Source organism: Clarias gariepinus, chromosome 9 (genome assembly GCF_024256425.1).
Source record: "Clarias gariepinus isolate MV-2021 ecotype Netherlands chromosome 9, CGAR_prim_01v2, whole genome shotgun sequence".
Taxonomy (NCBI): domain Eukaryota; kingdom Metazoa; phylum Chordata; class Actinopteri; order Siluriformes; family Clariidae; genus Clarias; species Clarias gariepinus.
In genome coordinates, this window is record NC_071108.1 from 5,605,323 (window position 1) to 5,629,651 (window position 24,329).

The 24,329-nt window shown below is 39.3% G+C and overlaps 1 protein-coding gene across 3 annotated transcripts in view; it reads left to right on the plus strand.

Moving 5' to 3' along the window:
- The first annotated feature begins 8,627 nt into the window (after positions 1-8,627).
- The window catches only part of otud5a (OTU deubiquitinase 5a), a 45,989-nt gene continuing 30,287 nt past the window's right edge, over positions 8,628-24,329 (plus strand). Inside the window, exons 1-2 of one of the 3 annotated variants that reach the window (XM_053503137.1) lie at positions 8,628-9,510; positions 17,538-17,628. In XM_053503137.1, coding sequence (XP_053359112.1) covers positions 8,944-9,510; positions 17,538-17,628 — 658 coding nt within the window. In that variant the 5' untranslated portion in view covers positions 8,628-8,943. Of the gene's footprint in view, positions 9,511-17,534; positions 17,629-24,329 lie in introns of all 3 variants that reach the window. The other 2 variants (XM_053503136.1, XM_053503138.1) reach the window with 2 other exon arrangements.

Below are 24,329 nucleotides of genomic sequence, written 5' to 3' on the forward strand. Positions count from 1 at the left end.
CTTTTTGGCTTTGACAAACTGTGACCCGTTATCTGCGCATGACTTCCTTTTTGGATTTTCTTCGGGTTAACTTTTTTATAAACGCCATTAGCTAGCTAATCTTATTTAATCAATTTATTTCAATTAAATTTTGGTTCAGTGGTATGTTTCTCGTCTGCCATGTGGAAGGCCCAGTTTGAATTCCCACCCCGCGCCCAAACCCAGGCTACTGGATGCAGTGCCGGGTTCCAAGCCTGGATAAAATGTGAAGGTTGCGTCAGAAGGGGCATCCGGCTGTGGCGACTCCACGATGGGAGCAGCCAAAAATCCAACAGCAATTAAAATTTCTAGGTATTTGGTTCAAATTTGAGCATAAATTTTATTCTTCAGCTGCTCCATCAAGGCGTCTTCACAGGGCCACCACGAAACGTTAACTAGCATGCTGAATCTACGGCTGGTGTGTGTGCAGTGCGGCAGGTAGTGTTGGGATTCAAAAACGCAGTTAGTTTAGGAAGGTGTGTAGCATCACCATGACATTAATATATACGTACATAAGAAATGAAAGGATTTGTTTAAAGAATCTTAGCATCTATCATAAGAAATGTAGAATAAGTTTAATGGCTGAATGTTTAAATGCTGATAAAAATATTTATTTCGCTAAAACAATTTGTATAATATGACAAATCGCCCAAAATACGTGCAGTAAATAATAATAATTGAAAAAATAGTTTTAATATGTTAAATAGTTTCTAATGTTTCCAAACAGTTATTAGTCACGTGAGTAGGATTTATTGTAATATTTGGGAAAGAGTTGAAAAGAGACGCAAACAAACAGTTACAGATTTTGTAATGACGAGACTTAACACGTACCACCAAATACTTTTGAATTAGATTCGAGCTCACATTGTACTGTATATGCCTTATATACTGTATGAGCTCATATGCCATAAATCATGTGCATTTTTGAAAACTAAATTGTTATAATACTTTTATATGATATTTTGATTTTATAAAAAACAAGAAAGAGGCATTTTATGTCCCACTAGAGATTAGTCGCAGCTCCGCCCGTGTGTAGATCCTGACACCTGCGTTCTACTGTTACCTCCGACTGGAGTGTGTGGTCAACTGGCTGCCGCTCCTCACGCTGCTGTGATGTTTTGGCACCCTGTAGTATGCGCCGTCAATACATATGCGTCGCAGTCTGATCCGGGGTTTCAGTAGCTATGAGCTCGGCCTGGCGTACATGATGGCACTGCCAGCTGTTACAATCAGTGAGGAATAAGTCTGTGACATGCACGTTATGGAATTACCTGTGCTAACACCCCCAAACACACCATCAACGCTCACCACTCACTGCCCAATGTGGATAGAGATAGTAAAAGAGAGAGAGAGAGAGAGAGAGAGATTTTATGCACACCCAAACAGTTTGAAACAATAAGCTGTATCCATCCTTTACTCTACTTGTCCTCCAGGGGAATGTGGATAGAAATCTGATGATCACGCAGGAAAATTTGCTTGTCCTAAGGTATTCTATCATCCATCCATCCATACTATGCCATAATTTTTTTATTAATGCTATAAGTTTATGGCGGCATGGTGTGTTAGTCGTTAGTATTGTTGCCTTGCAGCTCCAGGGTCCTGGCTCGATTCGCACCTTGAGTCTGTATGTGCAGAGTTTGCATGTTCTCCCCGTGCTTAGTGGGTTTCATCTGGGTGATCCGGTTTCCTCCCCCAGTCCAAAGACATGCAGATGAGGTTAACTGGCGTTCCCAAAAAATCATATATGTGAGCGTGTGTGTATGCCCTGTGATGGATTGGCACCACGTCCAGGGTGTACCCTGCCTCGTGCCTGAAGTCTCCTGGGATAGGCTCCAGGTCGCCCCTTATGACTCGGTACACATGGTATAGACGATGAGATGGCATGAAATGAGTTTATCTCAAAAGTAAACTTAGGAAGATCAACCGTAACTCTATCCTTGTGGGTTTACTCGATCTATAAGTGATATATTTCTGCTGTTTAATCCCCCTGAAGCTGTGACACGATATCTACGCCTACCGCTGCAGCTTGATATCTTCAACACTTCAATAGTTTTTCCATCCACAATTGAAAGTTTCAACAATCAATTTTCACACACGCAGTGACATCTAGTGGTTTGAGCTTTATAATGGCTTTAATATCAGCTCTTTTTTTTCCTTTGGTTTTTATGGCATGAGACAACGACTCCAGAAGCACCAGGTGCAAATCGTACATCCTAAATCAAATCTGTATCATTTTTGGTATAAATTTCTCTACTGACGGAGGTTTCGATTCCCAGAAAATTCCTGAAAAAATGCTTAAAACCAGTACGATTCCCAAAGACGTCTGTTTCAAAATAGTGTTCCTTTTCAAATCTAGTGTGTGTGTGTGTGTGTGTGTGTGTACAGAGACAAAACAGCATTAATCGAGCAGCGCAGTGTGTTTCGCACTTTATTATGTGGTTGGCATTTTTATTAACCACAGCGTGTGTAATTTTATTGCTGTTTATATAATGCCACTTTCAATATTCATTCATTTTTTTATTGTGTGATAGGCTGGATAACAGCTCGTATAAAGACCAGATTGAGCATTTCTTTGTTTGTTTGTTTTTTATTTCATCACACAACATCGTTTGATTAGTCTCTGCAGCAATAAATAAACATTTCTCACTTCAGTGGAAAGTAAATTCTAAATTCTTATTTGAACCAAAGATGCGACATCATCAAAGAAACCCAAAATGCGTCTGATTTTATTTACTTTTTGTTTTCACTCTGAATATCAAAAACAACACATCTTGCATTATGACCAGGATTCACTTTGTTTATTTCAAGAAATGATATATAATCGGATATTTACAGTAAAGCAGTGTGTTCTGGCAGCAAGATGTTTTTTTTTTTTTTTTGTCCTGTGTTCCCAGCTGGCTTCGTCCTTTCTGATCATTCCTAACGCCGGCTGACGGCTGTGTATCGCTCTCCTCACGTGCCCTCTGCTGGTGGGAGAACCTTGGGGAAATGCTAGAACCTTTTTCTTTCTCTCAGTAAATAGCAGGGTATTTTGTAATAGACTGAGATTGTTGTTATATTCAGATTATTTGTTATATCCAGATAGCGCTGAATTAATTTTACACTGTTAAAGCGTGTCGGTCAGTGCACGGTAGAAGAACAATGAGTGTAAGAAGAAACACACACACACCAAAAAAGAAATAAACACCAATATCACAGAATTGTTGTAGTGTCATTATTGGTGTGGTGTCTTGTTTTGACATATGCAAGGAGTTGCAATTTAGAAAGTGTTGGCAAAAATGAACATTAAAAAAATTTAACCTTATGCATCCTAAAGGAGCAGAACTACATACATTACCCGTGTAGAGTCACGCAGCACATACCAGGGAACTTAGGCCACACAAGATAGTGTATACCTTGGATGGGTGCCAACCACACACACACACACACACACCCTGTCATACACACTGGGCAAGTTGGTAACACTGCATACCTGACAATGCATGTCTTTGTACTGTTGGAGGAAACCGGAATGACTGGAGGAAACCCAACAAGCACAGGGACCCACCTACATACTGTACATGCAAACTCCAGTGAGATTCAAACCTTTAACCCTGAAGGTGCGAGGCCACCATGTCACCAGCATCAAATTATGGGGGAAAAAAGGAAGAATGTAAACAAAAGAGCAAAAGTAAAACATGAAAGGTAATGATGTACTAGATTAAGAGAAAGTAATTTTTTAAATAAATACATAAAAGAATTAGTTCATGCATTCATCTACGTATTTATCTTCTATACGTTATGTGTACAGCGTTGTTGGGGCCTGGATCCTAACCCAGGACCCTTAGGGCATGAGGCAGGGTACATCCTGGACAGGGAGAGAATATCAGAATATCGGGAATTTGAGTGATTTTGACCTTAGAAGGTCCTTAAACCGGTTAGAAGGTTGTGAGTTCAAATCCCATCACTGCCAACCTGTTACTGTCAGGCCCTTGGACAAGGCCCTTAACTGAGAAAAAAAACAATGACGTTTTTCATCTCACATGGGATTATTTAAGGTTTTCAGTAAACCCACAAAGCAGAGGGAGTACATGCAAACTACACACACACACACACACACACACACAGACTGAAGGCAAGATTTAAACCCCTAACCCTGGAGGTGTGAGGCCACCAAGCTGCCAGCATCAAATTATGGGGAAAAAGAATAATGTGAGCAAAAGAAGAAAAATAAGCAAGAAAGTCATTTAAAAATAATTAAATAAAAAATAATACCCGTGTCTCTAATTACTGCCGTACTTTCTGTATATAAACTATTGTAATATGAACACACAGACCCATCCCTTTTATTTTACTGTGTGGCAGCAGTGCAAAACAAAAAGCATGCAGATACGGGTCAAGGGGTTCGGTTCCTCTTCTACAATGCCTTGCAAAAGTATTCACACCCCTTGAACACAACCACATTTTGTCACGTTCCCTAGGATTGTAAAGTTGAAGGAAAATAATAAATCATTTAAAAAGTTTTTTTACAAATAAATTATTTTAAAAAAATTTCTGCTGTGCATTTGTATTTGTATTTATATTTTCCTGTGGACAGATTCTCCCACCTGAGCTGTGGATTTCTGCAGCTCCTCCAGAGGTACCATGGGCCTCTTGGCTGGTTCTCTGAATAATGCTCTCACCTAACCTGGTCTGTTAGTTTAGGTGGACGGCCATGCCTTGGTAGGTTTGCAGTTGTGCCATACTCTTTTCATTTTCGGGTGATCGGGTGAACAAGCGAGATGGGATATTTTTTTTTTAAATAACCTAACCCTGCTTTAAACTTCTTCATTTTATTCCTGACCTGTATGTTTTTCATGATAATGTTCTCTAGCAAACCTCTGAGGGCTTCACAGAACAGCTGTATTTATACTGAGATTACATTACAAATGCACGGCACACTTTTTAGATTTTTATTTGCAAAAAAGAATTGAAGCTCATTTATCATTTTCCTACCACTTAAAAATTATGCACCACTTTGTGTTGGTCTATCAGATAAAATCCCAAAAAAATACATTTACGTTTGTGGTTGTAACATGACGAAATAAGATCAGATTGTTTCTGATGAGCAAGCCGAGGGCGACGGTCCAGGTCAGTTGCAGAAGGTTGAATCTCACGGGCAACGTCGCTGCGAGATTTTTTTCCTTTCCTAAAGGAGTCTTTACCTTCATCTCACTGTTCGTCCCCTTAAATATCAGTTTCATTCTTTCCTTCTGCATTACTTTACGCTGTCACACATCATGAACTTGAGAATTTAACGCCTCAGGATTTTTTTTTAATCACTTGCTAAAGGCAGTCTTTCTTCATAACAACCTAAACCACTTAACAAGGTCATGTAAAACTTTAAATGAATGACAGCTCATGCAATTAACAACCTTTTTGTTAATTAAATGTGTACTTTTAGTTAAGTACATGAAAATAATTTGTAAGCATCTTTGCATAGGTTTTTTTTTTTTTTTTTGTCAATGTTTGTCGAGGGCTCGAATCTCATAATAATAATAATAATAATAATAATAATAATAAAGGCAGGTTAGCACTGTGGCCTCGCTCCTCCAGGGTTGAGGGTTCAAGTCCCACCCTTGGTCTGTGTGTGTGGAGTTTTCCTGTTCTCCCTGTGCTTGGTTTGTTTCTCCAAAGACATGCAGATTGGGCTAATTGGTGTTTGCAAACAGTGCGTGTGATCACCTGGGATAGGTTGGAGGCTTCCCATGACCCTGAACAGGACAAACTGAAAATGAGCAAGTGAGCAAGTGGATGGGAAATACGAGATAAGGTCCTGAACACAGACGTGTATCCACTCCCTGGATTCTGATTAGCTAGGAAAATGCACTTCCTCGCAGTGGGGGGTTCAGGGCAGAATGCACCCGAGCTGTACATTTTGGAGACCTCTAAGATTTATACAAACTTGTTCAAAAAGGAGTACAACATGTGACCATTCCGGGGATGTGCATTAACAAAACGAACATTTACAGAACATTAAAATTGCAAAAAAACAGTAAGCTTCATTTTTTTTTTCCAAGGACTGGTGTAATTTGAGTAAGATTGTAATAACTGTTGAACGTTTGGATACGCAATACAACGCTGAGCAACCAACAAATACACGAGGCCATGGAAATGCATGTACAGTATAAATAACAAAAGAGCAGAATTTTGCAGCACTTTTATTAAAGATTGAAATTATTGTTCATATTCCTTACACCGCTCTTGATGCGTTTCTCATAAAAAAGCACTTTGTATCCAAAAATATTATTGGTGATATTTGTCAAAACAAGAACATCGGGCTTGTACAGTCAGTAATTGATTCAGCTGCTGTTGCAAACTGTCTCTTCCGATCCACTGATACTAACAAACAGAGATCATGGGGGTCTTCGCATTACCTTTAAATATAAGAACTATTACACACAAAAATTCAAAGGCATTGATTCAACTGAATGTATATTCGATCAGACCAATAAACCAGCATATAAGCGGTGACTTTACTGCAGTCTCTCCTTTAACAATGTGTTAAACAAAGTTCCTGAACATCCAAACGGGTCTGTTTGTGGAGTTTGCATGTCCTCCCTGTGCTTGGTGGGTTGCTCGTTGGTGTGTGTGTGTGTGTGTGTGTGTGTGTGCTTTTCCCAGAGATTTTCTCCAGGTGACCCTGTACTGTATATACGCTACAAAGAATGAGGGAGAGAGATTCAAATAGGTTGCTTAAGTAAATTAAACGAGTTTATCATGATTATAACAGGGATTTTATTTTTTATTACCTATAAACTCACATTATGAAACTGGAGTAAAGTACCATTTTGGTATAGTGCATAAAAATACAATTAAAATATTTACTTGTAGTGAAGCAAAATATTACGACATCCCAGCTACTTAATCTATTTTACAGTATACTTCTGTTGTATATTACTGTCTGATCACATTGTTTAAATGTGCAATATTTTAATAAGTGTAATATCTCAGCTGCTTTTTATATCCTTAATTTGATTATACTGTGTAACATCTGTACTCTTCTGTAATTGATCTTTTATTATTATATGTTTTATCATGCACTATTGGCACCATCTCTATTATAGCCTTTAGATTATTATAAAATAACACATATGACATCAGGTAATTAAGGAACAGCAATAACAACAACAGTCAGTTGTTACTTAAATACACAATGGTCAGTTGTTCTGGAACAGTTCTTGCGAGAACAGTATTGTCAAAGGCTTTTGCAAAACCTGATGAAAATGTCTCTCATGAAGACCTTCCCAGGAAAGCAAGACCAAAAGCTACCTCTGCTGCAGAGAAGTTCATGTAGAGTTACCAGGCTCAGAAATCAACAAGTAACAACCAGCACCTCAGATTAAAGCTGTTATAAAGGCTTTATAGAGCATACATAGCAGATGCATCTCAGCATTAACTGTTCAAAGGAGATTATTGCATATTTTGCAATGTAGAAAGAAATAAAAATCAGGAAAGCCCATGGAATTTAAAGGTGTGGCCAAAGTTTTAAATGGTAGAGTTAACCTTATTCAATTAGTGGTGGTAGTAGTTGTGGTATGAAGGATAACAAAATGAGGATATCCAAAATCTATACTATCCTATACTATAATGAAAATAGCTAGTTAGTAGTTCTAGACTGATTCTTCACCATCCTTAGCATCATTGATACCCCACGAGGAGAGATCTTCTGTGGGGCCCCAGTCCGAGGGACATTGACAGTCATCATTAGCCTCTTCCATTTTTTGACAATTGCTCCAAAAGTTTTTTTTCTTCTTTTTTTTCACCAAGCTGCTTGGCAATTGCACTGTTGCCCTTTCCAGAAATCTGGCTACTAAGCAAGTGATCAAATACTTATTTGACACAGTAATTCACAAATAAATTGTTTAAAAAAAACATTCAATGTGATTTCCGGATTTTTCTTTTTAGATTCTGTCTCTCACAGTAAAAATGCATCTATGCTGAAGATTGTGGACCCCTCCATGATTTTTAAGTAAGAGAACTTGCAAAATCACAGGGTGATCAAATACTTAATTACTTAACTATATATATATACACACACACACACACACACACACACATATATTTCGCCCGGAGGTGCAAGGTGACAGTGCTACTCATTAAGCCACTTTGCCACCTAAATACTGTATAATATAATTTTTTCAGTTTATTATACAAGTATGGCAACTTTTTATTAATAGTCACGTGACTAAGACTCACTGTAAAAGGCATTTAATATTTGATTTGATCATAATAAAGATGTATATTGAGATGTATATAGATGTTTTTATAGGGACAATTATGTGTGTGTGTGTGTGTTTGGGAGGAGTCACTGTAATTGGTGTGCTTTTACCGCATCAAAATGCCCCCGTGCCATGGATTGCCCCTCCACATAACGGCTATCAAAAAATAGTCACGTGACATAAAAAAAAAATCCCTCTCGGAGGTAGTGTTCTAATGTGATAGCGCGCGGATAGTTTACTGTTTAGTGCGCCAGTATGAAATAGTGGACGTTGCCTAGGGGACACTAAGAAGATGAAGGAAGAAAAAAAAAAAACATGTGCAAAAAGGAAGTGACGTGTGCGTGCCGTCACCCGTGTGTGTGTGTGTGTGTGTGTGTGTTGATGTTTTGTGGAAAGTGGAGAACGGACGGCGGACGGGAAGCGGCGGCAGCGCGGCTTTGTTTTTGTTTCCAGCAGCGTCGCCTTTTAACGTTAGAAAGAATAAAACGCCGTTTACAGATTTTCGGTTAAAAAAAAAGTTCGAAGACGCGCGCGCGGAGATATAAAAAAAAAAAAAGAAGTCGCCGCTCCGGTTGTCTCGCGATCGAAACGTTTAAAAGGCGGACTCGCGCGCGCCCCCCCTTCCCCTTCCTCCCCACCCCCCCGACCCCAATCTAGCTTTAAATAGACAGCTAAGCTAGCCAACATGACGATTCTGCCCAAGAAGAAGCCGAGCTCGTCCGTTGGCGTTTCCGATCACACCGACGAACCGGACCGACGGAGTGGATCCGACCCGCACCCGCATCCGCACCCGCATTCCCATGCCGTGCGGACGGGCGCCAGGCCCAGAGCTTCTCCGCCGCCGTGGTCGTACCAAGCCGCTCCGCCTTCGTCCAGGGAGGACAGGCGAAACGAGTCGAGCTCGCGGCCGCAGCAGGCCTCGCCTCCGCCCGTGGGTTCGGGTTCCCCGGCTGGGCCGGGAGACGGGAGCGGGATCTCCGGGGTTCGCGGAGAGCTCACGGGTGGTGTAGGATGCGGGGGTGCTGTCGGGATAGGGATGGGGAGCTGCTGCTCCGGCCCGGGGCTCAGCAAGAGGCGGCGTCAGGCGACCTGCACCGGGGGAGTAGCCGGCGGAGGCACCGGACCCGGGGTGTCGGGAGGCGGCGGGGTCGGGACGAGCTCGGATCCAGAGGAAGGCGCCGGGAATAACAGCGAGGATGAGTACGAGAACGCGTCCAGACTGCAGTCAGAAGATCCGGCGACGGTTGAACAGGTACACACATATATATACACACACACACACATGAAGCTAACTAGCTAGTTAGCTAGCAAATGAACTACAGCCACGAATGTCAATAACAACAAAAATACAATACAACCTGGGACATTTAGTAATTCTTTACATAACTTTATCAATGTGCAATTGAACACCTGATGAAAAAAGAAATATATCTGTATGTGTATATAAAGAGAGAAAGTAACAAATAAATTAGCGTTCTTGATTTAGCTTAGCACTGCTGAACTCCATCTGAATGAGCTAGCATTGTTTATAGTTAGCAAGAAACGCTGACTTTTGACGTTTGCACGGTTTTATTACGTAGCAGACAGGTTTTAAGGTTTAAATAAAGTTTAGAACAGGGTGTAAGTTAGCAAATAAGGTTGTTATTTTTTTAATAAACAAAATAGTATTTTGAGAAACGTATTGAGAAGTGTCACTGTAATGGACCTCCTGTCACTCCAGGCAGGGTTAAGGCTTCACTTATACTCAGGAAGCTTGGGCTTGTTTTAGAGAGACAGACAGACAGACAGGGGACACTATAATCACCAGTTTAACTGTAAAATCCATTTACACACAGACATACAAACACTGGGGCCCAACGATTCTTCCTAAAATGTGAATCATGATTCTTCTTTATGGGGCTTTAAGATGACGACTCAATTCTCTTTTTTCCCCCCAACCAAAACATTTATTACTCTCAAGTAAATAAAAAAAAAAGTCTAGACAGGACGTTTACTTCTCTTGTTAAAAAGTGTCTTTATTTTAGATGACGTAAAGTGTATGACATAAAGCTGTTGAACATAAATAGATAAACAAAGATAGATGACAAAGTAATTTCAAAGTAATGGCGCTGTAGCCACCAGTTTATGTGTAAAATAAATGTCAACACACACATACTGGGTCAGCACGATTTTGGTAAAAAAAACAAACAAACAACTAAATAAAAACTAAAAAGGAATAAATATTTTACTTCTATGTTTATTTTACAGCCCGTAAAGTGAATAAACATAAATGGAATTTTAACAATAATAAAAAACAACGAATAGCACCTGTCCTTTTTCAACACTTATCGAAACTACAGTACTTCATCACATGTTTTTGTTTATATCATTATCGTTTTTATAAGTATAAGGTAAATGTCAGTGTTTTTTTTTTTTTTTTTTTTTTTAAGTAGTTTGTAATAAAATACATTGTTTATAGTGTAAAATGTTTTGTTGTCAAGGTTTTCTTGCTCATCCTTGACACTTCTAGGATAATTCTATCTAAGTTAGCTTTCAGTCTTTTCTAAATAAAAGCCGCAATCAACACGTCAGGTTTAATTAACAAATACAATAAGTGTGCATATGTGTGAGACGTTTACCTTATTCTAATTAAAATAATAATATACACTAATGCATGCAATGATGGTGTGTACTTGCTGCTAAACACAAGAACAGGACAGATTTTTGCATCCGCATTGAGAGACACAGAGCATAAAAAATTATCCTCTACACCCAATAGTTTTCTGTCTTTGACGTCTCTGTTAAACCCTTTTTAAACAGACTGACAACTATTAGACCTCAATAATAAACAGTGTTTTTGTTAGTACATACGTTGTGCTTTCCACCACTACAACTAAATACTAAACACAAAACACGAACTCACTGCTCATGCTTTACGAGCCTTATTTTGAGTTCTCTTTCTTACTGTAGTCTAAAATGGGATTAAAAGGTTACTAGACATTATTTAGACAGGGGTTATGCTATCAGCCCGGTTGTCACCTTGTGTTCACACTATGTGCTTTTATAGTTGCTTGATTGATTTATTGGTTTACTTGTCACGTGGCGTGCTTGGTACTAGCTTCAATCTCTATTGCTTCACTGTGAGCTTTGTGATGTCTCTAGAAAGGCTAAATTATAACTACAGTATAATGTCGATCATTTTTGTTGACAAACAGCAAATGAGACTTAATCGCAGGTATGAACTAGATTTTAATTGATTTATTGCTGATTAACCAATTTTTGTTGAGTTTAACTGATTCAGAATCATTACCTGATTCGATAATGTTTGTTTACAGCTTTTTTCGCTGTAGCGTAATATTTTTACACTTTTAAACTTGTACACCAAAAGAGAGAACGCGCAGGATTGGAAATGGTATTTTCGCTAAATAAAGTATTTATTTATTTTTATTTTTTTTTCACTTTTGTTTACTTTTACATAATTTTTGTTTTATTAACTCGTCGCACACAATTGTGTCATTCAAACTGTTTAAATAGACTAAGGGAAAAAATTATTCATTACTTGATTATTGAGAAAACTGTTTGTTGTTTTGCTTTGCCTACGTTGATGTTGTTTGTCAAAGTGACTCAGATCTGGACCCGTATTAACTAAGCGTCTCAATCACGTCTAGGAATCGTGCTTAAAGTTCATTCAGGACAGAAAATATTCCTAGCACAGTGTAGGACATAAAAGTTCTTCATGAAGCTTCCTACTCTTAAGCAAGGAGTAGGACTGCGCCAAGAAAAGCGCATGACTTTAATGTTAATGACACGGAGAGACGCAAAATAGACTTCACCTTATAATAATGTAATATAAATGCATTATTTATTTAATGTTTGTGTCATGGATGATGCTCACAACATAAAGTATCAGTCACCTGTGGAGCATACGACATATGCATTAATGGACCATCTGCATACTGTATGCAATGTTCATAAACAAACAAACAAATAAAAAAAAAACGTCTCTCCTTCATGCATGTCTCTGCCTGAACGCCGTTTCCTTGCTTCTCCCAACCTCTTACATTTTCGTGGTGATGGTAATGCACAGGTAGACCCGTGTTCAGGACCCGTGAACATACCATGGGGTCAACCGGGTTTATGTAGTATTGTTGGTTGCTGGTGGGCGAGTCCCTGACTCATGAAGTGTATGCGGCGTCAGGCTAATTTTTAACTTTAAAAAAAAATCCCTTTTTGCTTTCTTTCTGTCATCACACAGTCACACACACACCTCATGAGCACACAGATTTATTTTTAGAGGCTCAATTTTTACCCTAAATGGTATCCGTAGCTTTTGTTCGCGCAGCACTTACACCATTGGTGCGAAAACTTCTTTTTTTTTTTTTTTTTGTCACAAGTCCGGAACAATTCATTTAGCCTATGTTTTATTTTTCTTTCACGTTCGAGCTATATTTAATTAGATCCTGCCTTTTCAAGAGCCGGAAACAAAGAGAAAAGTTGTCCTTGGTCCCCTTGCTGTGTGCTGTCTGTGCTCCTCGGTCACATTTATCTGTCTAATGCTAATAATGTACATGATGAGTTTTTGTGGGTCGGATGTTGCGGACCGGGGCTTGATTTGGGAATGTTAGAGTGGGTCAGATTGGTTCTCTAATCGGGTCGGGTGCAGGGATGAAAAATGCGTTTATTTTCAGTTTGTTCTCCATGCTGGTTGTTTTTGTGCTTAACCTGCAAGTGGAGTAGAGTGGTTAGGTTATTGTGATTGGTGTGCGTGTTAGTTCCGGTTGGTTTGTGTGTAGCGAGCCCCAGAGCAAGTACTTCATCTTCATCCACCATTTCTCTTCTCTGCTTGAGAAACTTCGAAGGCTCTTAAAAGTCTTCCTCACTACTTTTCCACCTCACATGCTCTTTTAGGGGCCATGATTCTTCATGGGTAGCTTTTTATCTTTACTAGGATCTATGCTTTTAATGTCAAGGAGAAATCTCCGGAAACACACGAGTCTAAGAATGCTCTTAGACATCTTGTCACCAGGAGTAACTCTTCACTCTAGGGATGTGTTTACACTTGACGTGTTTGCTCTGATTAAAAACGGATAATGGTGCGGTGGTTCTGTTAGTGCGGTTCGCTTGAACAAATTTTTAAAAAAGCGAACCGAGCCCACTTGGCGATGATAAGGTGGGTCTCTGTCCGCTGCCACATGCACTCTGGTGCGGTCTGATCGAAATGTAAGCGCAGATACCAAAGATATGACAACGAACCGAGTCTATTTCAGCGTTATCTGATCACGATGACTGGACCTGAAATTGTTCGCTGCCCGATTCTGCATCCGTGACATCCGATGTAGAGGTAGTGTTTGGACAGGCAGGAAGTGAGGAGGGGGGGGGATCCTAGTCTCGTCTTGTGCGTTAGTTAGCAAGGTATTGGACGAGTTTTGGAGAAAGTTAAAAAAAAAAAAAAAAAAAGTACATACCAAACGCAAAACAAATTATTTTTTAAACAAATTTAATATTTAATTTACTGGACATTCAAGGACTTTCACTACGGACGGTGCATTAGAGCACAGAAATGCCCGGCAGGGGCTGCGTTCAGTGACTAGAGCGCTTGGATGAAAGCTAGCCGCAAAAAAACATGAGGTCCATTGGGGACGTTTTATTCGTATTATTCTGAACTTGAGCTTGTGTAGTGTTCAGTCTATTATGTTACAATTTAATAAAACCGTTCATGAGATTTTAGCTTGTAGAGACACATGCTGTATATAATCCACATGCCTTCTGTTGTGTCTTTTATTCCGATGGTGAAAATGTCTGCGTGAACAATAAGCGAACCAGGAATTTAAACTAGCCAACCAAAACTAGCATCATTTCAGACTGAGGTTGTATTCGGACGAAAGCATGAACAGTCAAATTGTGATTTGTGTGACGCAAAACTTCCTTCAGTTTTATTTGGGACTGTTACGACTTCTAGGGGTTAGCCGCAACAAAAAGAGAGAACTAAGTGATCTTACGCCAGAGAGATGTTCAATCGTTTATTCGATTATCTTCGGGGGAAGACCAGGCCAAAACAATAAACAAAACAGACTTTGTTTTAAACCTAAATAACCTGAAATTAAATGAAAGAAAACAAAATACAAACTGGCTTACCTGTCTCCCTAAACAATAAACAGAGTGAGAATATATACAAAAAGAAGTGGCATCTAACCCCCTACTTCCCGTATAAAAAGTGTTAAATTATTTACAAACTATTTACAAAATGCCAATGCTTACATGCAGCCAAATCGGAATCCATATCATGAAAAAAAAAAAACAGGCAAGTGTTCAGATAACAGGAGTGTCAGTCAATACAGAGTTTAACAAAGACAATACAGACTATAACACACACTCTCTTTCTCTCTGGTACAAAACTCAAAAAGAAAACGACAAAACATACGACAGTCAATCAAAATTTCAAAACTACTAGCACCCGACAAATGAGAATCATGAGGCTCAAAAAAGGGCCCAGGCTGAGTGTTTGGGGTGGTCCTTATATCAGGATAGGATGTAGAGTAGGACCAATCCGGAGCTCCAGCTGATTAACAGGCCACAGACACAGGTCCAACACACAGGAGCAGAGAGAGAAATCTGACAGACGCAAGTAGCATATCGGAATCATAACAGGGACAGATAATAAGATAGAATAGTGAAAGATAATGCAAAATAAAATAATAATAGATAAACAAATTAAATAAAATAATAAATAAAAGATTACTGCATAATAATAATAATAATGATAATAAAAACCATTAATAAAATAATAAAAATTATGTAGTTGTTCAACAACAGCCCAGTGCTCATTAAATTGTGCTCCGGTGCTTATTAACATAAAAACATCACACTGTATAAATGTTTAAGCTGCTGGTGGTGTGATGTGGCTACAGGGGGTTCCCTGCATTCTTCGGCAAAGGAACACAGGACATTTAAAAGTAACACCCTGAGAAATGAAAGACGCAAACCATTGAACTGGCTGGGCAATTCTTTTTTTTTTTTTTTTTTTTTCTAATTTGTAACTTTTTTTTTTTATGGAGAACCTGAACACACAATGCATTCTTTTGCACTTGCAAGTCAGATTAACCGTGTGATTTGTTCAGATTGTCAGCTACAGTTCACATTACACTCACTCACTCACTCACTCATGTTCTATAGCACTTTATCCTGTATTCAGGGTCACATTTGGAGCCCATCCCAGGACACATGGGGCATGCAGGCGGGATACACCCTGGACAGGGTGCCAATCCATTGCAGGGCACACACGCACACACACACACAAAACGGGCAATTTGCGGGTAAATCGTGTGATTGTTAATAGGAGTGTGTCAGGTGCAGCACAAGGGCGTTAACCTGCTAGTACACAACGAGGTTCACCATGTAGGTGTAAACCCAGTGATTTGTTAGTTAATTATGTATTTAGATTTAATATTTTATACAACACTCATTACAACTTTAGACTAGGAATCATGGAGTATGACAGTGAAGGGTAACGGGTTTCAGTGTCGAGAGATCAAAGTAACAGTGTAGTGCTGCTGGAACAACAGCTCCACTGTTTTTATTTACTCTTAAGTAGGGGAAATCATATCGACATGATCCAGTTGAAATTTACATACATTCATGTAATGCCCCAAACATCGAATCATAATCCAATCTCTTGCATCATGCAAGTGAACCAACAAAAACAAAACCACCGCTTTGATTAGTTCACTTCATGAGCTCATGCGTCGACGTGCAGGGAAACAGTCCACCAAAGCTGGAGGTAGGATTTCAGTAAATATAATATAGTAATATAGTATAACAATAAATAATAATTAAAAAGACACAGCAAAAATTAAGTTTAAAGTTTTATTTTGAATAATTAAATGAAAAGTTTAGTTTGTGGTGTCATGACCCAAGAGTACCTCTTTTCTGTAAAATGAGTAACTTAATAAAATAAACAATTTTAAGAAGTAATTTGAAGTCTTGAAATAAAATGTTTCAGAAATGTCATTTTAAGAAAATAAGAGACGTGGCACTGATGTCAAACAGCATGACAGAAGTGCTCCATGATGCTACTTTTATTATTATTTTTATTATTATAATTTTTTTTATTTCTTTCTTCCAAGTATCTTACAGCGTATGTGTGATGTTTTACTCTTCCCCAGTTTTCTTGCCATCTGTACCAGCTGCCCCCCGTTTGTCTGTCTCGCTGTGTTTAGGCGTAGTCAAGATATTGTTTTAGATAAAATTGCAGATTTGTTCACTTTCATCAGTCAGTGGAAGTCATTCAGGTATCAGATTAACTTTGTCGAGCACCCCCTTTTTTTTTCCTTTTTATATTTTTTATTTTTAGTATAAACCGGGGAAGGGGCGGGGCTTATAGACTGCTCTTTTGTATGAAGTAAAGTTTCAACATATTGCGATGTTAAAATGCAGTCATGTCTGACCCACGTGACATTTTATGTATTGTTTTTTGTTTTGTGTCACTTGCTTTGTTACTCCTACTGCTGCTGTGTGGAACAGCTGCTAATCCCTCTGTAGAACACCAGAGGGCGCTAAACACTCAGTTTTCTCTTCACTGTGTGATGAGTTTCAAGCCCTTTGTGTGCTGATCCTGATCTAATCCCTTCTTTCAGGTCTCTTCTGACCTCTCCGCGGGTGAGATTGAGAGGTCGACAGGTTTCTCAGTAAATCATTGTTCGACTCATGTTTTCTGTAATAATTCAATCGATTCGGTTAGTGGTGAATTAAAAAAGTTTTGGCACCTTGGCCCAGATGAAATGTAATGATTCTTCTCTCTTTGTTCCCCCCTTTTTTCCTCTTGTTCTTATCACCCTCTTTGTTTTTCTCACTTGTCTCATATCTCTCTCTCTCTCTCTCTCTCTCTCTTTTCCCCTCTCTTTCATTTTGTCTCCACCTATTATCTCATCTCTCTCTTACCCATTTCTCTCTTGCTCTCTCTCTTTTCCCTTTCTCTCTCTTTATTTCCTGTCGTTTTGTCTTAATCTCTCTTCTTTTCTTTCTTTTCTGTCTTACTTTGTCTCCATCGCTCCTCTTAATTCCCTCTCTTTTATTTTGTCTCGATATTTTTTTTTTTACCGATTTCTTTCGCTCCCCTTTTACTTTTTTTACCCCCGTCTCTGGCTTTCTCACTTCATCTCTCTCTCTCTCAATCTTTCTCACTCTATCTCTTCCCTTTGCGCTCTCTTGTTCACTCTCTTTCTCTTTGTCTCTCTTGGTCCCCATCTCTCTTTTTCCTTTTCTCTCTCTCTCTCTCTCTCTCTCTCTCTCTCCCTGCAGCAGGAGCACTGGTTCGAGAAAGCACTTAGGGAAAAGAAAGGATTTGTGATTAAAAAAATGAAGGAAGACGGTGCGTGCCTCTTCAGAGCTGTCGGTATGTACCTCTTCTGTAACATACGTGTGTGTGTTTCTGTGTACAAACATGGTCAGTAGCGTCAGCCAGACAGGACCCCAGCCGTGTTTTGTCCTGTCCACTTTCTAATATGTTCCTTCACAATGACCTGAAGTAGCCTCACTCCGTCCTTCTCCTGATGAGGAAATTCCTCAGATAGTTGCTGCGTTACCATTACCATACACTAGATGGTGCTTGTAAACTTGCCATGCAGGGGAAAGTTCCAGTCACATGAATCCCGCAGTGTAAATCCTGTAAGACATACCCCAGATGATCAAGTTATACTAAAATATCATGCTGTCCCGCTGTTGAACTCGAGCAGATGATCTCCAGCAGACATTTTTACTTCCTCACTTCCTAAAAATCTCTCACCGAGTTTTTCCCCCGGTCTTGTTTTCCGCCTTCATCAGCACCGAAAGGCGCGCTTCTCACACATGACCGACATGATTAATTTCAGATGAAGGGATTTTTTTTCACTCCTTTTTCGTGTTGTTGTTTATGTGAAACTCCTCACTACACACTTTCTGTTTGACCCAGAAGTTTTTCCCCCCCAGCTGTCAGCCTGTGTCACGGAAACTCATTAACTCATTTTAATCATTTCTCTGTTTCACTCCTTCCTTCTCTCACACTCATCCCCAGCTCTCTCTTTCTCTCCCTCTCTCTCCTGCTCATTCACTTTCTTTACATCTGAAGGGCAAAGTTTGTGCACCCTTGGCACAAGCAGATGGGAAACAAACGTAAGGAATTAAGCATGGAGTCGTGCTGCTCTAGAAAAATAAGCAACAACACTGGGGTGTCGTAACATCGCCTCCTGAAGTGTTTATTTATTTATTTATTTATTTATTTATTTATTTAAATGCTACACAAATTCAACGTTGATTACAAGAATTGATTTTACTATGCAGCACAGTGTACTTTTATCTGTTTATAGTTACTTTGACTGTTCAATGTCCATGACACAAGTCAAGATTTTAACAAATGACAGGTTTTTAAGTGCTTTAGCGTAATAAAACAAAAATTAAATAAGAAATTAATAATCTACTAAAATGATTTTCATATAACAAGATCTGTCCTGTCCTAAAGACTTTAACATGGTAGAAAAACCTACCGATCATCGCAAAGCACTGACACTTAAGACTGGTTTACAGATATATAAATAATTTATATATATATAATACATATCATACGTTGTGGGAGTCATTAAGTTTGTTTATAATTTTAACAACATCTGAAAAAAGTTCATATAAAATCATGATACATACAGAATCGCAATCCAAATTGATGTTATTGTATTGGGTGATATCTCTCTCTCTCTCTCTCTCTCTCATATATATATATATATATATATATATATATATATATATATATACACAGAGTCAGCCTTTCATGAAAAGGACAACTGTTGTATAAATATTTTAATAATACATTTATTGCTATAATTATTTATTTGGTATCCTTATATGGTATTGTTGTGATATATTATTAATATTAGATTAATATCATATATGAATATACATATTATTTGAATATACTTTTTTTGAAGTGTATACATTTTTTTTGGCTGATTGTGTGTGTGTGTGTGTGTGCGTATCTGTATATCGGTGTATATATAAATATTCTCTTTAATCCAGCCATATCCATCTTTTCTGTATGAGCTGTTACTGTAGAAATATCGAACCAATCAGATTCAAGCATTTAGCAAAGTACAACATGACCTCATTTCAAAAGTTTACATTCTGATTATGATATAAATATTGTTCTGAAATGCTTTCTTATGTAAATTAATTAATAATTTCATAGATTAATCTTTCTGACAAAACAAGTGTAAAAGCGCGCGCGCACACACACAGGTTTTTTTTTCTTCTTTTTTTGTTGACCTTTAGCTCCTCCCTGCCCGGGTTAGCTGAGGTTAATGGCATTGACCTACATGTCGTCTCTCTGTTCGCTGCTCGACTCAGTGCAGCGTCGCATTCCTGCGCCTCAGGTGTCGTACCGATCCGACCGCCTCGTGTTGTTTCCCCGGTTGGCGGTAAAACACACAGAGCGAAAACTGGACATTTCTGTCTTCCTCATGTCTGCTGCAATTACCAGCAATGAGGGTCTCATTTACCAGCATTACTCACCACAGGCCCTGCGGTTTTTGTGTGATGGTGTGTGTGTGTCTATCTGTGTGTGGTGGGGTTTTTTCTTCAAATTCGCCCCCCCCCCCCCCCCCCCCCCCCATTCTCAGAATGGTAATGGTGCCGGGTTTTTTTTAAAGACTTTAAATACACAATAAAAAAATCGAAGTTAAAATTTTACAAAGTGATAAGAGCTCAGAAACATGCATCATTACAGCTAAAAAAAAAAAAAATCTGACGCCGGCTCTCGCAACGGGTGACCGACAAACGTGTATCGTGGCGTTCGTCACAGTTTATGTAGAGTCGATGTTTAAGTTTAACCTTTTAAATCGTTCAACTTAATAGTAGGGTTTGAGTCTCGATCAGGGATAAATTGGGAAGAGCACTCGGTATGTAACAGTCTGCGCCGTAACGAATTTAAAGACCCAGTGATCCGATGCCTTTATAAAAAATACAGGCATAACGCCAATGGATTGTGCCAAAAACAGTGTGCTTAAGCTCCCTGACTTTTCTTTAGTCTGACTATATTTGCAGTAATAATTAAAAATAACAAATATATTCAAATAATTTGCTTCTTTTTTCTGAATATAAGCGATTAATCCTCCAGCACGCAGCCAGCAACATTATTCTTATAAAAAAATGTGCAAAAATATTGGAAAAATTACAAGCATTACAATTCAGCATTACATTTTCACAGGCTCATAAGTATTGGGGCAACGAAATGGTGACGAAGTTGATGGACTGGTTCGGCATTGTCTCGTGACAAATTGTTGGAATTTCCATTTTGGGAGCTGTGAACGTGCAGTCCAAAGAAATGTGCTGATGCAAACAAAAAAAAAAGAAAGATTTATTGTAAAGATATCAAACATTAGTGCAGTACTAAAAAGTAGGCATGCGCTCGTGAACTCAAGAGTTCGGAAAGGCCTGGATAAGCACCAGAAGGTCGACGGGACGGCATCTTTTCCAAGGTGAGCAACAACTCAGTCAAGAGCCAAGAACACTCTGCAGGAGGTGGGTGTGTCATCATCAAAGTCTTCAAACAAGCGACGCCTTCATAAACTTCAATACAGGACGGTTTACCTCTGCTTGTAAGATGCAAAGCACCGGGAACACAAATTACGTGAAAGCTTTTGAATTAAAGCTGAACCTCTTCACTTTAAGCGCGGCTCGATCGCTTCGTTTCAGGTCCATCGGGTACGGAAGCACGATGGACCAAAAAGCCATGAGAGATACAAATTTTTATACTTTTGTAGCACGGCCGTGCAGGTTCCTTCTCCTCCATGGCGAGTCGATTACGTAATGCAGAGTGAGTGCCCGGCTCTGAGGAGAGCAGCAGCGGTTGATTGTGTACACAGGGTTTTGCATGTCGCTTTAAGAGCGGGGTCACTTTCAGGTCGCTTGCGTCAGGATGCCTCGACCTAACACGCCGTTCCGGGCAACTCTAATAAATAAACGGCTTTAATTGCGATTAGGAGGATTTTTTTTTTCTTTTTTCCACAGTCGTGGTCAGAATAATGTATTTGTTTAAGGACGATTAAAAACGATGACGCCGGCCCGCTTTCCATTTTAATGTCATCAGACGGACGGGTCATTCCTCCTCTGACCGCGTGTTTCTCAGCAAGGTAGCGGACTGTAGACGATTCGCTCTGCAGACCCTCTTCTTTTTCGCCACGTTCGCACCTACACCTGCTCTGCTCTGTGTTAGAGATAGTGAGAAAGCCTATGTGCGGTTTCAGTTTTGCTCTTACACTCGAGAAACCCTTTCGCGGTTTAGCGATGGTTTCTTCAGGTCGGGCAAACGCTCAGGTGTGAAAAAGAGCTCGAGCTTTTTAAAGAAACCGTGAGCATCTATAAGAAACCAGACACATTTGGAGAAAGCTTTAATGACAGAGACTGTTCAACTGCTCTTCTACACTGCAGATATGAAAGCTCCAGGCACCCTGTTATGTAAATGGGGCTACTTTTGGAATGCGAACTCATGTTTCGGAGGCGTGGGAAAAGGCTGTCGGAGCGGCTGTAGGGACCAACCCTCGCTTCCAGCACTCTCCTCTCAGCTGTGCATGGATGGGATCTGCTTGCCTTCTTTTTTTTTTCTTCTTTTTGATTTTCTTCTTTTTGTTTTTTTTCTTTTTGATCTGCTATAAGTGCACTATCATGGATAAGTCCTTTAAACATGTAATGTATTAATCAGGGAACGGTTTCGTTTCCAGAACACCCATCGGATTATCAGCCCTTAACCAAATTGAGGTTATTTAAGGTTTTTGAGTAATTAAGCATAGCAGCTTGAGCAGAACGCTACGAAGAAGCAAGAAGCTGATTTCTGTCTGGGTAGATTCACAATCAGTCAGCAGATTTACATGACCGCGTGTTAATCTGACTCAAACCGGACTAATGAATGAGGTCGTACTAAGGTCTCAAAGTCGGACTAACACACGTGGTTTGGAGTTGAGTTCTCCTGCACATGCAGTGTATAACAACCGGACCAGGCGCTCTGCACATGCTCCACAGTCCCTGTCCCTAGCTTTGATGCAGATGTCGATTACAAAATGCTTAACGGAGCGGATGAAGCCGCTAACGATACGGCGGTGATGTCTGCCTTTGGGAAGCACCATAAACACAAAGGGTAGTGTTTGTATAAAAAGCGAAGCGTATAGCATGTACAAAATACAATTCCCGTTGCAGTTGTGCAGGAGCGGCTCAACTCCAAACCACACAATAAATTTTTGAGCTGCTAACTAACTTGTTTGTCGAGTGTTTAGTAGGTGATGTACTATGTCAATCGGGAATGCGATACTAACAGGCCGAAAGGAGCCGCATCGTCATCCATCACAGCGGACCCAGAAACACGTTTCAATGGTCTAGACGAACCAAAACCGTAGCTTAACTTAACTGTGCACGTAAATATACTGAGAGACAGCCGCATATCAGGAGACTATATTTGGTCTTCACCGCGCTAATACTTTCTCAGTTGTGTGAAGTCCAGACGCTGGTGTAATAAACATGATTATCTACTTGATCATCCCCCTTTCCCCTACGCTGGTATTTAAAAAATAATAATAATTTGGTCCGTATGTGTGCGACATAATCAGTACATCAATATGACCTGCGCTTTGCTTAGGGTTATAGATCACTATTTGACAGCGTGTTTTTACGTTTTCACATGGACAGAATTTTTTTTTAATACTGTAGGAGAAATGCTCATGTGGTCTTATGACTTTAATACCAATATAATACCCGTTTAATACCAAACTTTACATGAGTTTCTCTTCCTACATTCTTAAACAAAACAGCAGATGTTGTCATGCGCCTACTGTGTATTTCTTAATAATATACTAATATTCTGTTAATAGATTAAATAATAGCTCAGGCAGATTAAAAACGTGTCGTATAACAGATTGGCGTAATTCGGCCTAAACCGAATGAGGGGGCGCAAACCTTTGATAGATCTGTTCATTAGGAATATTATCTGAGTAATCACTTAATCAAATCATCCCTCTGGTTGGAGTAAATATATTTATTTTGTGTAAGTTTGCCTTACATCATAACTCAGTAAGAACGTCTCTCTCTCTCTCTCTCTCTCTCTCTCTCTCTCACACCAGTCTGTACTTCAGAGTTTTATCTGCTCAGTTTGTTGCAGAGGAACTTGTGCAGATCGGCTTGCCTTTCACACACAGTGAAGCTCAGCTAATCAGGGACTGAATTCTTGTAACCGATCGTATGGAAGATGGCAGGATTTGTTGAAAAGACGAACCAAATCTAAAATTTGAAGATAAACCTCTTCTGTTGTATTTCTGGCAGATTAAACACTTCACCCAGTCACGACCTGATATGATATCATCACGATATCTAGGTGCTGATACGAATTATATTACGATTCTTTAAGTATCGTGATCTAATAAATATTCCAATCCTTTTTCTATATTTTCAGATTTTGGTACAATTTTAAGACCTTAAATCTTAAAAAATAAAAAAATTAAAAATTGAGTCCTAACTCGAACGTTTTATACCATAGTTTTATTCAACAGTTTCACAACTAAAGTAAACACGAGTAATTAAATGTATTCCGTTCTTTATATCGTTAGTTTTCTCACTTAAAACCAAACGCAGCATTTAGACAATACAAACTCATTTTAAAAACAAGAGTTTAACATTTAACTTGAAATGAAATTAATCAAAAAGCTGTCCCTGTCATCCGGCATAATTATTATTTCTAAACAAACTTGATTCATAACTCTTTTGCGACTGGTGTTGGCGTGTGTAGTGGGTGAGTTTGAGATTTCTTTACTTGCAAAACTCAAAACCAGCCAATTCCGGACACTGACTGATTGACTGCTGCATCTCTATTATAAATGTAAATATAGTTGCAAGCAAGGTAAGTGGGCCCATGCACCCTGCGCCCTCGCCACCCTTGTGCACCAGAAAGACAGTGGCCACACTGGGCACGTGCATTTGAAGGGGACATAGCCTTTATGGCATGATTTTAGACCTCCAGTTATATCTTGTACCATTTATCCCTTCAAACGGTGATGTCACTCGAAAGTATTAACCACTTTTCAGAATAAG